The sequence below is a fragment of the Euphorbia lathyris genome, chromosome 1 (assembly GCF_963576675.1).
Source record: "Euphorbia lathyris chromosome 1, ddEupLath1.1, whole genome shotgun sequence".
Lineage (NCBI taxonomy): Eukaryota > Viridiplantae > Streptophyta > Magnoliopsida > Malpighiales > Euphorbiaceae > Euphorbia > Euphorbia lathyris.
The window spans coordinates 99,789,803-99,805,211 of NC_088910.1; the positions used below are offsets into that span (position 1 = coordinate 99,789,803).

Sequence of the window (15,409 nt, forward strand, 5' to 3'; positions counted from 1 at the left end):
TTATTTTATGCATGTATGATGAATTTGGTTAAAGCTTGTAAGAAGCTCGATAAAAGCTTGGCTCGGTCAGATTCGGTCAGATACTGAGTTTACATAGGGTTCGGCTCAGATGGGCTAATTTACACCCCTACTACACCCCCTTCACTATTTCACTCATTTGAAATTCCAATAGATTTCACATAAATTTTACCTCTAATGATATTCAGTGAAACAAGATGAAATCAACTGAAACTTATTTGAATTTGATTGAAACTATCAAATAGCATCAACACTAATGTTTTGTTAAGTTTGGCATGAGTTTCAAAAGATTATAATGCAATTTCACACAAATATTCTTCTAACGCTCGGTGAAACCGAGTGAAGTAGTTGCAACTCATGTAAACTTGATTGAAACTGTTTTGAAGCATTAACCTTAATATTTATAATTGTTTTTATGGAGTTTTGTATGAAATTTAGCTAGTTTCAGCCAACTTTCTTAAATCGGTAAATGAACAATATGGGAGAATGACGAATAGTAAAGTAATAATGTCATGTACAAAATTAAAAACGATATACAACTCTTTTTTTTATTTGTTAAAAACAAAAAAAAAACAAGAACACTACAAAAATTGGAGATGCGGGGTATCGATCCCCATACCTCTCGCATGCTAAGCGAGCGCTCTACCATCTGAGCTACATCCCCTTCACTATTTGACTCCTTGGAAATTCTCATAGGTTTCACATGTATTTCATCCACTTTCACCTCTAATGATATTCGGTGAAACAAGATGAAATCAGCTGGAACTTATTTGAATTTGATTAAAACTATCAAGCAACATCAACACTAATGTTTTATCAAGTTTCACATGAGTTTCAAAATGTTATAATGCAATTTCACACAAATATTCTTCTAAAACTGGGTGAAACTAATTGCAACTCATGTAAACTTGATTGAAACTGTTTTGAAGCATTAACCCTAATAGTTATAATTGTTTTTATGGAGTTTGTATGAAATTTACCTAGTTTCAGTCAACTTTCTTAAATCGTTAAATGAACGACATGGGAGAATGATGAATAGTAAAGTTATAATGACATGTACAAAATTAAAAAGCGGTATACAACCCGCTTTTTATTTGTAAGTGAAAAATAAAAACAAAAAAACAAGAACACCACAAAATGGAGATGCGAGGTATCGATCCCCGTACCTCTCGCATGCTAAGCGAGCGCTCTACCATCTGAGCTACATCCCCCTCATTACTTTATTTATTGGAAATTTCAATATGTTTCACATATATTTCACTCAATTTCACCTGAAATGATATTCAGTGAAACAAGATGGAACAACTTAAACTTAGTTGAATTTGATTGAAACTATCAAGCGGCATCAACACTAATGTTTATCAAGTTTCACATGAGTTTCAAAAGGTTATAATGCAAGTTCACACAAATATTCTTCCAAAACTAGGTGAAAGTGAGTGAAAGTACTTGCAGCTCATGTAGACTTGATTGAAACTGTTTTGAAGCATTAACCCTAATAGTTATGATTGTTTTTATGGATTTTTGTATGAAATTTACCTAGTTTCAGCCAACGTTCTTAAATCGGTAAATAAAATAGAGATGCAGGGTATTAATCCCCGTACTTCTCGCATGCTAAGCCAACGCTCTACCATCTGAGCTACATCCCTTTCACTATTTAACTCATTGGTAATTTCAATAGGTTTTACATAAATTTCTCTCGATTTCTCCTCTAATGATATTCAGTGAAACAAGATGGAATCAACTTAAACTTATTTGAATTTTATTGAAACTATCAAGCGGCATCAACACTAATGTTTTATTGAAACTATCAAGTAGTATAAAACTAAAGGTGAAACTGAGTGAAAGTAGTTGCAATATATATAAACTTGATTGAAATGGTTTTGAAGTATTAACCTTAATGGCTATAATAGTTTTTATGAAGTTTTGTATGAAATTTACCTAGTTTCACCCAATTTTCTTAAATAGGTAAATGAACAACACGAGAGAATGGCGAATGGTAAAGTAATAATGACATGTACAAATTTTAAAACGCTATATAATAAAATACATTTTTAAACGTCTAGTTATTTCCCTTTTTTTATTTGTAAGTGAAAAAACGAATAAAATAAAAACAAAAACAAAAGAACAAGAACAAGAACACCACTACTTTAATAACATGTGAAAAGAGATATTATATATTACAATTACAGTTATAATTAATTATTTTTTCAATGAGTTAAAATAATAAATTATCTTTTTTTTATGATTTTTTTTTCCAAAATGGAGATGAGTGGTATCATTCCTCATGAGCGTCTTCCATCTGAGCTACATCCCTTCATTATTTAATTAATTATTCATAAAGAATCAATTTGGATCTAAATTCACAATAATAATCTTTATCTTTCTTATTTAATTGGCATCTAAACTTAATAACTACTTTGGAATTGCAATTTCCTACCAAAATAATCTAAGAAATCTTCATACATTTTCTTAAGTACATTTAATTACAATTACTCATATTAATAGTACCATCCACAGCTTTCACTTTTCCCCATATTTTTTAATTAGATTAATCAGTTGGAAGCCATATTTTTTAATTAGATTAATCAGTTGGAAGTTAATCAGATAACCTTAAAGTGCCCTTTTTGTTACATACACTAATACACTCAAGTTTACTAAATAGAAACATCACCATACTTTTTTTGGGCCCATGAGGCCAAGAACCTCTTCCCAAAGCCCATGACTACAAACACCATGAAGCCCAATTACATCTGGGCTAGAAGCTGCAAGAGTCCAATAACCAGCATTGATTTCTTCTCTTAATTGGTCTTTTTCCCATCCACAATACCCATCAAAGAAGCTAAAATCCCCAATCCCAACTACTTTTCTCTTCACCATTTCAGCTGCACATCCACAAGTTTCTTTAGTCCCATAATACAACCCTCTCATTACTTTTTCAAAAACTCCACTTTTTTCAACCCTTTCCTTATCATACTCTCCTTTTGGGCTCACCATAAACAGCCCTTCATCCAACGGCCCACCAAAGAACAATGGCCTATCTACAAACATCCCTGATTCATCCACCACCGTTGATCTCATCTCCTTGATGGACATTAAAGATGGTCTGTTGAGGATTATCCCTATTGGGCCTGCTGGCCCAACAGATAGAAGAAGGATCACCGTCCGTTCGAAAATGTGGACACCGTCGAGCTTTTCTGTTGCTATTAGTAGACAACCTTTTTCGGGTTCATGGATCGCGTGGGCCCATTTATCTCCAACTCGGACTTGTAGATCATCCGGTTCTGTTATAGTATCAGGATCTACTGCTGATGATGCCTCATTAGGCATAAATGCTTGTGCATTTGCGACGAGTCTTGCCCTATATGACCGCCAATCATCTTCAAGGTAAGGGTGGCTTTCATCACCGGCAGGTGACGATGACAAATGGCAGCCTGAATTTATCAAACAACATTTAAAGCAAAATTAATTGGTAGCATAAAAATTCTATAGACAAGACAACCTAATGCATATATCATTATAATTAATTGATTAAATAAGTTATAAATTTTTTCATAATATAACGACAATTAATCAAATTTCATTTGATCAGTCACTGAATAGGTAAATTTTATCGGATACAGAAAGAAATAAAAACTTACAGAAAGTGGTGGATGGAAGGTGAATTCTTTTGGTATGGAGGTGATTAAAACTTCTTCTGGGGTAGGAGAATGGTCCAGTTGCAGGTTTAATGGAGGAATTTGAAGAGAGAAAGCAAGTGTCCATGATGGTCTTTTTCTTACAAGTTTTGTGGTTAGAGTAGGAAATAAATAATGGAGATTGGAAGAAATATATGAAGAATGCAAGGATTAATATGCACCACAAAACCATGTCCTCACATCCCATCCAAATTGGAAGTATAATTGAAAAGTAAATGGATATCAATTCCACATGTCACTGTACTTTAGAAAGCTAATTTGGATAATTTTGTTGCATTACTGTCAACTTTTTTTTTATGTGATGTGTCATGCTTATGGCCAGTTATTTGGATGGAACTACTCTATGGATGCTATTATGTGGCATGTTCTCATTGGATAGTTGCACAAAGAATTGGGTAGGTTTTGGATATATTGGATAAACATTGTCATGGTCATTGTTTTTTTAACGCTATTTTCCACCTGTTCAGCAAGGTTAATTGACATTGTTGCGATATTAACTCAACTTGCTTTTAAAATAGGCTTAAAAGACATCCAACCCCCTAAACTTGTAATTTTTTTTCACCTGGTCCCATCAACTTAAGGGACAACCTCTTAACCCCCTTAACTCTCCAAAAACATTACATACAACTCCTTAAACTTACAACTTTTTTTCACCTGGCCCCCTCAACTTAGGGGACAACCTCTCAACCCCTTCAACTCTCTAAAAACATCACATATAGCCCATTAACGCCTGCGTCGCTCTGACATGGAATAAGTTGGGATTGCACTCATTAGAAAGCGCGTGAAGGTGGCTTTAGAAACTTAAACGGTAAAAAAATCTTCTTTCTTCTTAAATCCCTAACGTTCTTCTCCTCAGAAATCATTCCTTCATCTTTTCCGATTCACCTCTTTTCTGTCTCCGATCGGTCTCTGGTTCAAGTTCAACAGTAAGTATTCATCTCCTCCATCTCCTCCATCTCCTTTATTCCTCCTCTACCTTCTTTTTTTTATTCTTCTCATTCGCCTCTTTCTTCTTCTGAGATAATTTTTTTTTTGTCAATTAGGTTAGGGCTTGTGTTGTTCTTGAAACCGATTTCATGGTGGGTACTCATGAATCATGTTTTTGTGGTGAATATGTTGTACTTAAGGTTTCGTGGAAACCTGCAAATCAAGGAAGAAGACTCTACGGATGCCCAAATTATGGGGTAATTTATATGGAAAAATTTAAGAAAAAAAATGACATGTGGCATTGGTGTGGTCAACAAGCGCGTTTTCTACACAAATCAATATTTTGACCGGATATAGGGATGTAAGAGGCTGTATGGATGTTTTTGGAGAGTTAAGAGGGTTGAGAGGTTGTCCCCTAAGTTGAGGGGGCCAGGTGAAAAAAATTTACAAGTTTAAGAAGTTGTATGTGATGTTTTTGGAGAGTTAAGGGGGTTGAGAGGTTGTACCCTAAGTTGAGGGGGCCAGGTGAAAAAAAGTTACAAGTTTAGGGGGCTGGGTACCTATTAACCCTTTAAAATATCTAGTTAGCTTGTAAAATTTAATCCATTAATCATCCAATTTTAAAAAAGTAAATTAAATACAGAAAATATATTGCATGTGTTAAAAAAAACGACCAAGTTCAGAATATGCGGCAATTCTAATATAAAAGAATACACGTTTTATAGCTGAGCAAATAATAACTTTCTTTTTAATTTATTATGTGAATTATGTAATAACACTTTAAGACGCGTATAATACATCTTTTGCATTCAATTTACATTTTTTTTTCAACCAAGTGATTAATTGATTATATTTTACACAAGTTTAGAAAGCTAACTGAACATTTTATGCAAGTTGAGAGGGCTATCTGGACAATTTAAAAGTTCAAGGGCCAATCAAATTTTTTGGATAAGTTCAGGAGTAAATGATGTATTAAGTTTTTTTTAGGCCGAATACATTACCTGGTCCTGAACTTGTCCATAAAAATATATTGGCTCCCTAAACTTTGTAAGTGTCTCACCAGCTCCTTGAACTTAATTATTTCGTATCGCCAACTCCCTAAATTTATCCATAAAAGTATATTAGCTCCCCTAAACGTTATAAGTGTCTCACCAACTCCCTAAACTTGCTTATTCCGTAACAACTAAATACAAAAACCATATAAACCTAAATTCTAAAAATACATCTTCATAGGCAATTCTTCTCTTCTCATACCTTTCAACAACCAATTATAAGAGTTAATGTTGCAGGTTTGAGAGATCGAATGGATGAGGATTAAGAGTTAGTATTATGATTTTTGTATTTAGTTGTTACGGAATAAGCAAGTTCATGAAATTGGTGAAACATTTACAAAGTGCACGGAGCTAATCTACTTTTATGGACAAGTTTAGGGAGTTGGTGATATGAAATAAACAAGTTTAGGAAGTTGATGAGATACTAACAAAGTTCAGAGAGCAAATCTATTTTTATGGACAAGTTCAGAGAGTTAGTGGTGTATTAGTTTTTTTTTTAATTTTTAGTAATTTAAGAATTATATAATAAAATATAAAATTTCCAACGATGAGAAGAAGTCTTTTTGGCATTTAAGTGAGCTAGTATTTTATCATTAGCTATGTAATGACAAAACGCATTTAAATGAAGATAAAATGGTTTTAATTTGGATCATCCAATTAAAAGAGAAGGATAACAAGAATCTGAAAAACATGATCAAACTGTGGAAGTTTCCTGAATAATTGATTTGCTTTTATAATATGATAATAATAATAATAATTAAGTTATCAAAGAATTTTCAACTTTTTCTTTACAATAATTTAACTTTCTTTTATCCATAGTATTGTATTGCTCCCACTTTCAATCAATACATGGTGCCATGCCTAAGACCTTAATTCTATTTCCATTTGTGGAATAGATATTGGACTTTGGCATATAATTTAATATAATAGAAGAATGCATAATACCTCACTTTGCTTGATCGGCTCCAAAATATAAAGGCATCAATAAAACATAAGCATCATAATAGAAAAAATTAATTAAAGTCATATCACATTCTATGAAGATAGATATTGAGGCCTAGTAAAGGATATTGCCTCTTTCAATAGTGATTTCCTTAATAGAATTAGTTTTCCTCATAGTTTGATTAGAAGTTCTCACTCATATATAAAAGGTAGGAACTTCATTCACAATATTACAACATACTATAATCTCACAGACTCTTGTTTTGTTGGTTTCTCTCATATTTCTTTTAAACCATAACTGGTTTGAGTGTCAGAGTATCTATCCCCAAGGTTTGACCAAATTGCATGTTTGCAGGATTAGAAGAGTTATTTTGTTTATCCAGAAGGACAGTCATCCATCATCTACATCTTCAAGAAGAAATTTAATTCATATATTCAGTTCCTTCAGAACTGTTTGAGTTACGAACACAAATTTGGATCTCACTAATAAGTTCGAACTCTAGACAAAGTAATTTTCTCACAACGGTATCATCGATGCAGTGATCACGGAGCTGATAATTTCAACATGGATACTTCAAGCATCCACATAAGAGCAGTTAACATGAACACAAGTGCAGCTACTATGGTGCCCTCAGTGCCATCCGCGACAAACATGACTTGTGCCATTCTTACCATACCCCATAACTGAGAGTGTTGGCATCTCATTCATTCCCGTAGGACATACTAGTGACTTATCCTCCTTTGGGGATATAGGTAGTACTCCTCCCCATGTAGAACTAGAAGACCGAGTTATCTAAATGATGACCAATACCATGATGCCTAAGCATGCTAGTGAATTGACTAGGTCTCCTTTCAAGAATGACCTCAATGCTGATTAAGGGAGCTTGGAATTATTAGATTGTTCGTCGGGCCATGACCACATCTCCCACAGTCAACACTCCCTACCAGACTCCTCTTAGTAACACAGATTCTACCCGAATCAAAGCCTCGTCCTCTCAATTAGTCAATGATCTCTTCGTAGCATTTACTTATATTAGTAAACTGGGAAACCCTTTTATATTTCCATATATGAATGAGAATGCATCATTTAATGAAGGAACATGGATCATATCTTAACCTAGTATGACCATAGAGGTGACGATGCCTTCATTTTCCTTGCACCATATGCATGTTGCGTTTAGGCCTACTATGCCATGGGGATCAGAATACGCATAACCTTATTCTTATCCCTATTTATAGTACTATCCCCTCATAGAGACATACATCAGGTCTAACACCACCTCATCCTCCTTTGAGCACACCACATCCAGCTCATATCGAGACTATAAATGACTTCATGAAAAAGCTTAAGAGTGCGCTAAACCAATATGGCATCCCCACACATTGAACTTTGATAGATAGAGCAAGCTCGCTTTTTGTCAATCATATCTTGGAGTAGTCTGTCGATAAGAAGTTCAGTAACCTATTTTGCCTGAGTATAAGGAAGATACAGACCCTACCATCCATATGAGGATAAAGTGAAATCAGTGGTGAATCCAGGATTTGAGGGAGGAGGGGGCAAAACTCTATGTAATTTTTTTTTAGACAAAATAACATTAATTGAAAAAAATATACTTTAGGAAATTTTTAGACAAAACCCATTTTAGATGGACCAAATTGACGTTGAGGAAATGTATGCCCAAGTGGTCGACAAGGACCTCTAGATATGTACTCTCTTCGAACACGATCCCTAAGGTTAACATCAAATTCTTCAATCTGTTTTCTTAGTCCAGGATCACTAATTATCCATTAACATACATAAATGAATTAAACCAATTCAAATCAATTCAATTCAATAATATCGAATCAATTCAATCAATAATGCTAAATCAATTCAATTCAATCAATAATACCAAATCAATTCAATTCAATTCAATAATACCAAATCAATTCAACCAATTCAATCCATTAACCTAAAATTAAGAATAACCTAAAATTAAAAACAAACTAAAACTATCAATTAATATTCATTAACCTAACATTGAGAATATCCTAAAATTAAGAACAAACTAACTATCAATCAATATCCATTAACCTAAAATTAGTTTAACCTAGAATTTAAATTAAAGGACAAAAGAAAAGTTAAACTAACCTGTTGATTGATGACAGCAGGGGCGGATTGGAGATGGTGGCCGGCCGGCCGGAGATGAGAGGTGTCATTGCGTCGTCGCTACTAGAGGAGGAGAGGATGGGCGTCGCCGTTTGCTGCTGGAGGAGGAGAGAGGAGAAGCGGCGTCTTCTATTCTGTCGAAGAGCGAAGTCGAACGCGAGAAGATATGCTGCTGCGCTGCGTCTGCTTCTTTTCTAATTTTTAAAAACCCTTAAACCAAAACGACGTCGTTTTGGTTGGAACCAAAACGATGTCGTTTTGGGGGGAAAAATATTTTTTTTCCCGGATGAAGGGGGGAAAATGCCCCCTTTGACCCCCCCCTAAATCCGCCCCTGAGTGAAATATACAATTAAATCATCAACGTGTCAATCAGAGTCTTAATGAGTTAAGAAAAATATAGATATACTAATGTAGGTAGAACTACATGGCTTTGATTCCCGATTAAAAGATGATTCAGGATACATAGGAAGCTTGATAGAATTATTAAGTCCAAGCCAAATAAATAAATAAATTTTAGACAGTCTGAATAAGCATTTCTTATGGTCTTAGTGGGTCGATCCGTAGATAATAGGTTCGCTTTTTAGACTTATCAACGTTCGTCATCTTCTCTTCTCTTCATACCCAATGTCATTTAGGTGTGACATATCCTGTATGTCGTCATTGCATCTTATGCTATACTTTGAATCATAATATGACATACCAAGTATGTCGCCACATGCTCCAAGAGTCTTTCACGTATGAGTTGTTATTTTGAGGAAGTCCAAAATACATCATCATATTATCGGTCTTACCCCATGTACCCAGATGGCAAATAGTACCTAACTACGCCATTACGATGTTCATTTGTCAGTCATTATGACACCTAGAGCTACACCTAGCTCAAAAGAGTCACAAGTCATTCACATAATGCGTAAATATATTTGTCTATTCGTTGTTCATCGCTCATATCTCATCAAGTGTCACTCATATTCGTTGTTTGTCCCTTATTAGTTGGCTTATTCTCACATGTGTCTGTTGTGTTAAACATCATCTGTCATCATACATCCCATCTATCATGCATAATAGAGTCATAGGCATCACACTGATGTGTATTACCAGTTTCAGGTGCTTCTAGTGCCTCAATCTGGTCTCGTACTACAAAATATCGGCTAGTAAAACAGACAGTCACGATATAATAATTCAAAAAGGGTTTGTGTTACGGTAGTTCAGACGAAAGCACTGACTCAAACCAAAATTGAGAAATTGTGCAATGTGAAGCTCTAGTTATATCGACCTCCGAGCAAAAGATGGATGTTGATGCGCTTTGTGAAAAGGGTGTAGAGACTTTCCCTATGGGGTTTCAGATGTCGAAGCTGCCCACATACAATGGCACGGGAGAGCCAGTCTCTTATTTGAAACTATACACGAGGATGATGATGAGTGTTCGACCAACAAAGTCTCAACTTGTCAACCTATTTTCCACAACTCTAGAGGATGAAGCTTTAGCATGTATAACAACTCGTTTGAGGAAGTGCATATTGGCTTCCTTATTGTCAAATGCTTTTGTCCAGCACTATAAGTACCATACCTATATGAAGGTTGAGTTGAGTGACCAACAAATGGTAAAACAAGAGCATAACGAACCCTATGATGAATACTTCAAAAGATGGATGGAGAAGATGATGCTTCTCAAGAACAAGCCTGACATTCATGAAGTTGATGTATGGGGCTCTTCCTGTGTTTGGTGATGCAATAAAGTCTCAAAAGCTCGCGACTTTTAAGGAGGCCTACATCATGGTCATGAAGGTAGAGAGCTATAATAACTCGAGAGAAACTTGAGAAGAAGATGGAAGAATTATCTGCAGACCTCGAGGACTTCTTGCATCAGGAGATTGAAAAAGAAGCCTCTCCGCTTGTGGAGGAGGATTTCAATATAAATGTATCTTCTATTTTCCGCTTTGACAATATCTGTTTTTTCAAGTTTAATGCAATGAACTCCCAATTTGCTTACTTGTGTGATATCCCTAATAATGGTCTTATGCATGTATTAGAGTCTTCTAAGAGTATTTTCAGCATCCATAACTCATCTTTAATTGATATTAATCTCGATACATAGGAAATTCCTAAAAATATTTATATATCGAGTGATTTAACCTCTAAAGAAAGAGTCGAGACAATAAAAATGTTAAAGAAACATGTGGGGCTTTCACTTGGTCATACGAAGACATGCCATGGGTAGACAAAGAAATTCGAGAGCATCACTAGTACAGAAATGCTTACTTGTGTCGCACTTTTTCATGTTGTTAAAGTGCGACACAACAGGGGTGCGACACAAGAACTTTGCATCGCTCTTGAGAGCGACACAAGCTACTCATCTGTTGTGTCGCACTTGTCAAGCGCGATACAATAGAGCGATAACTCTTGTGACGCGCTTTTAGAGTGCGCGACACAACATATGATAATTCTTGTGACGCGCTCCAAGGGTGCGCGACACAAACTTCCTGATTAATCTGGTACACTTTGTATCGCTCCTTCCTCACGCGCGACGCAAAATATTGATATTATTTTAAAAAATATATATTTTTTTTTTGGATTGAATGGAGCTCTAATATTAAACTATAATCACATCTGGAAACCACAAAGAGAAGCCATCCTCCGAGCTTTGAGATTTACATATGTTTCATGAGCTTTTTTATGGAGAGCAATAATTTCAAAGGAATCTTGACATTTTTTCCCTTCTGTAATAGCATAACGAAGGTACTCTTCATCAGTAAGACTGCAAAGTAAAAAAACCTAACATTAGCTGCAAAGATTAATTAAAGCATATTAGGGTTTTGATTAGTCAAGACTTACGGTTGCATTACAACTGCATCTCCTTGCTCAAGTAATCTAGCAAACTGACCCACATATATGTAAGGTGCCACAACTTCAGTACTTCCATCAATCTCATCAGCAGTTGGAAACATTGAAACTGTAAGCTCAAAAGATGTCCGCTTCTCCTTCAGGTAGTTACTAGCTACTTGTAATTCAATGGAATAAGAAACATGACCTGATTAAATTTTGTACGAGAATTTGAGTGAAAAATCATAACATATCATGGCAGCTGGCAGTTTAATTAAATTATTCTCCAGTTAAGCAAACAAAATACACCTAATGATGGTCTAGTTCCATAGTTGTGAAAGGCGCAAGGCGCAAGGGGGTCTTGGAGCCTAGGCGCAAGCCGCAAGGCTTAGGAGCGCACCCGAGCGACACAAGGGGCACCAAAACAAAATAACATATTAAATTATAAATAACAACACTTAACATTTCTAAAATGACACAAATAGTATTAGTCAAATAACAACAATTTTAATCATAAAATGCATGAGATAATTCTAATTAAGTACTAATAGAATTATAATTCATAATAAAATTTAAATCTAAACCAAAGACCAAAGTTCAACGTCAACTGAACGCTAAGTTACTAACTAATAGTCTAATAATAACTACTTTCAAAGTCACCATCATCAATATCATCTCCTCCATCATCATATTCTTCTTCAAGGTTCTCACTCTCATCATCATCATAATCTTCTGCTTCTTTCTTTTTTTAATTTAATCTGAGCCCTTAATCCTAAAGATTTCCTGTGGCTGTGATTAGAAGCTGAAAAACCCTCAAAACCCCCTAAAATAGTGCCTAGGCGCGCGTTGCGTCAAGGCGCAAAGCTACCCAAGCGTGTGCCTGGCTGACATCGCCCGCCTCACACTTATAGAGGCACTAACCTCTGCGCTTGTGTCCGATACTGTAGATTACATCTTTGGGATATCTGTAAGGCCCTTCCATTTAGTGAAAGCAAACTCCGGATTGATCAGTTAAGCTTTCAGTAGTAATCACTTTCGAGAACACAGCGACATAATTGATCATGTTTCAAATTGACTACTTTCGCTTACAGCAGATAAAATTGGAAGTTTTACAGCTAGGCAGATAATATACTACTGATATATTTGGAATGCAGCATGTTAAACTTGACTAACATGATTCAACAATCCCTTTATCATGCAAAACCTAGGCAATCAAACATATTTGAACCAAGAAAATATAAAGATCCTTACTTTGAAGCAATAGCGAACATTTAACTCATTAGAATTGAAACTCTTCTTTCAACACATGTTTTAATCCTGCGTCCTTCATCTCTGTAATATGTATTGGCTAATTCAGCAAATATGGTGGTCAGCCTGCAAAATTGTTGCTCAAAATTAATACAAGGATTAACAGAGAAACTGTTTGAAACAGCTGATCAGAAATGACATACTTGTTGATGGACTGTTTAAACTGTGTAGAATCACTAGCATTGAAGATAACAAAGTATTTGGAATCCAGTTCAGCACGCTTGCGAAGGGCAATCACTCTATCTTCACTAATGTCATCTGCAATTGATGAAGCAACATCATCATTCCTCTTTAGAAACTTGCCAAGCAATCATGGAGAAAGTAATTGGTGAAGCAATCATGGAGCAAGCTATGCAATCCACCACTCTCCTTCCTCTAGTAAAAGGTAAGGTCAGATGAGCAACCAAATAAACACAATTACAGAACAGAGGAAAACTACATGTACAAATTAACAAGTAAAAATTGTGAAACCTGGACATGGCTCCAAAGCAAAAATTACTAAAAAATAGCAAGATACCCATAGTGTACCTTCAACTGACTCATACACTAGAATATGCAAAATAAATCTCACTAGTAAGAGAAAGAGGATATACCAGATTCAAAGCAAAGAACTCGAACGAACTCAAGCAAACTGAGGAACTCAAGCCAACTTGAACTCGAACGAACTCAAGCAGACGGAGGAACTCAAGCAAACTTAAACTCGAACGAAATGGGTCTAGGGTTCTTCGTGAAATTAAATGGGTTTAATCGCAGAAGGAAGAAATGGTTTAGGTTTTAATCGCAGAAGCAAGAAGAAAGAACAGAAGATTAGGGAAATCGGTTCTTTGCGCAAACAGAGAGAAGCGACAATAAGATCGTTTTTTTTATCTAAGTTTTTAGGGTTCTTGCACAAATAGAGATAAGAAAGAAAAGAATAAGAGCGGAAAACAATCTAATTTTTCAATATATATTTAAAAAATTTAATATTCATAATAATTAGTGAATGGTTGATAAGAAATAAAATTTGTTCAGATGGTTAAGACATTTGATTTGATAGTGTTTCATTAGTCAGAGGTTCAATTGTCTATATTTACATATCAAATATATAATTTTTAGTTGATTTTATTTTTAATTAATTTATATAGGATAGTTTTTTAAGTTTATATGTATGTACATGCTATTTAATTTTCATCCTTTTTTTTAATAATAGTAGTTTGTATTAATTGTCTCGCACTTTTAAAAAGGAACGACACAAAAATAACACACTACTTGTGTCGTTTTTATAAAAGCGTGTCACAAAGATAACACACTTCTTGTGTCGTTTTGGTAAATGCGCGTCACAAGTTGGCTTTTGTGTCGCACTGTAATACAGGCGATACAAGAAGTATCTCGTTTGTGACGCACGCTCTTCAAGCATGACACAAGTGATGACATATAATATTTAGTTGTGTCGCGTTTACAGAACGCGCGACACTAGTTACTCTGTTGTGTCAGTTTCTCTTCAAACGCGACACAAGTGAGCATTTCTGTACTAGTGACATTCCAATAAGAATTTCATCAATTCTACCAGGATGTTTTATTTTATTTTTTATGTGTGTACACATGTCTTTCGTCTGTTGTTAATAAATGATAACATATGCACATGTGGAGTGTAGGTAACAAAATTTATAACTGCGTATAATATAATTGCAGTTAGAGATAAAATTGGTCCAACTTGCAAACACTAGGAGTATCATTGCACAAAGGTCCAACGTGAGGGGTAAACTTGCTTTTGGGTGTTAATATTGAGGACATTTTTATACTTTATCCTAAAAAATATGATTTCATAGTAAATGCGGTTCTAACAACATTAATTCTTGAACTTTAATTCCCAATTTCTTCATTATTATTGAGGAGTCTCTATTTTCTCTTTATTTTATTTTTTATTAATAATTTATTATTGAGGGACACATCTACTCTTATTTAGGTAAATATAACAATACATAATAATTTTAATAAAATAAATAAATAAATAGTAAGTATAATGAGTATTGTTGGACATATAGGTGTGCATCGGCTCAAAACCGAACCAAAAAAACGAATACCGGAATTATCAAAATAATTGATACCGACACCAAAAAAAATACTACATAAAATCAAAATATAGCCGAACCAAAATATTTAGTCTGGTTCAGTTTTAAACCGAACAAACCGAATTTAGTTAAAAGTTAAAAAACAACAAATAAAAATCACTATAATTCCTCATTAAATTTATCTCAACAACAATAAAATAAAAAAACAAACTTGTACAATTATATATATATAATATTATAGAATATGTGTAATTCGGTGCGGTTCGAATTTTTTACATTTCTTGTCGAACCGAACAGAATACCGAAATGGACCTAAGATTAAAACCGATACAAAACTAAAGTGTAAAAAAACGAAATCCAAAAACGAAATTCAATCGGTTCTATTCGATATGCGGTTTAAACTCAACCATTGCACACTCCCTAGTTGGACATAATGATGTTTTAAAT

The 15,409-nt window shown here is 34.6% G+C and overlaps 1 protein-coding gene, 1 long non-coding RNA gene and 2 other non-coding genes across 5 annotated transcripts; all 4 read right to left on the reverse strand.

The window, feature by feature from the left end:
- Nucleotides 1–609: 609 nt before the first annotated feature.
- Nucleotides 610–682, reverse strand: TRNAA-AGC (transfer RNA alanine (anticodon AGC)). Its single transcript has one exon. It is a non-coding gene; the product is annotated as a tRNA-Ala (tRNA).
- Nucleotides 683–1,156: 474 nt separating this feature from the next.
- TRNAA-AGC (transfer RNA alanine (anticodon AGC)) lies at nt 1,157–1,229 on the reverse strand. Its single transcript has one exon. It is a non-coding gene; the product is annotated as a tRNA-Ala (tRNA).
- A 1,378-nt stretch (nt 1,230–2,607) lies between these two features.
- LOC136208776 (uncharacterized) lies at nt 2,608–3,848 on the reverse strand. Its single transcript, XM_065999986.1, has 2 exons — nt 3,657–3,848; nt 2,608–3,449 (listed from the first exon to the last, which is right to left on the reverse strand). Exons 1-2 carry the CDS (start codon nt 3,778–3,780, stop codon nt 2,686–2,688), a joined length of 888 nt encoding a protein of 295 aa, XP_065856058.1. The 5' UTR covers nt 3,781–3,848; the 3' UTR covers nt 2,608–2,685.
- A 7,502-nt stretch (nt 3,849–11,350) lies between these two features.
- On the reverse strand, nt 11,351–13,874 carry LOC136212271 (uncharacterized). Of its 2 annotated transcripts, none has more exons than XR_010679447.1 (5): nt 13,505–13,874; nt 13,055–13,286; nt 12,855–12,977; nt 11,616–11,778; nt 11,351–11,538 (listed from the first exon to the last, which is right to left on the reverse strand). It is a non-coding gene; the product is annotated as an uncharacterized lncRNA (long non-coding RNA). The 2 variants fall into 2 exon arrangements; XR_010679441.1 differs by having other exon boundaries at nt 11,616–11,811.
- Nucleotides 13,875–15,409: the final 1,535 nt, after the last annotated feature.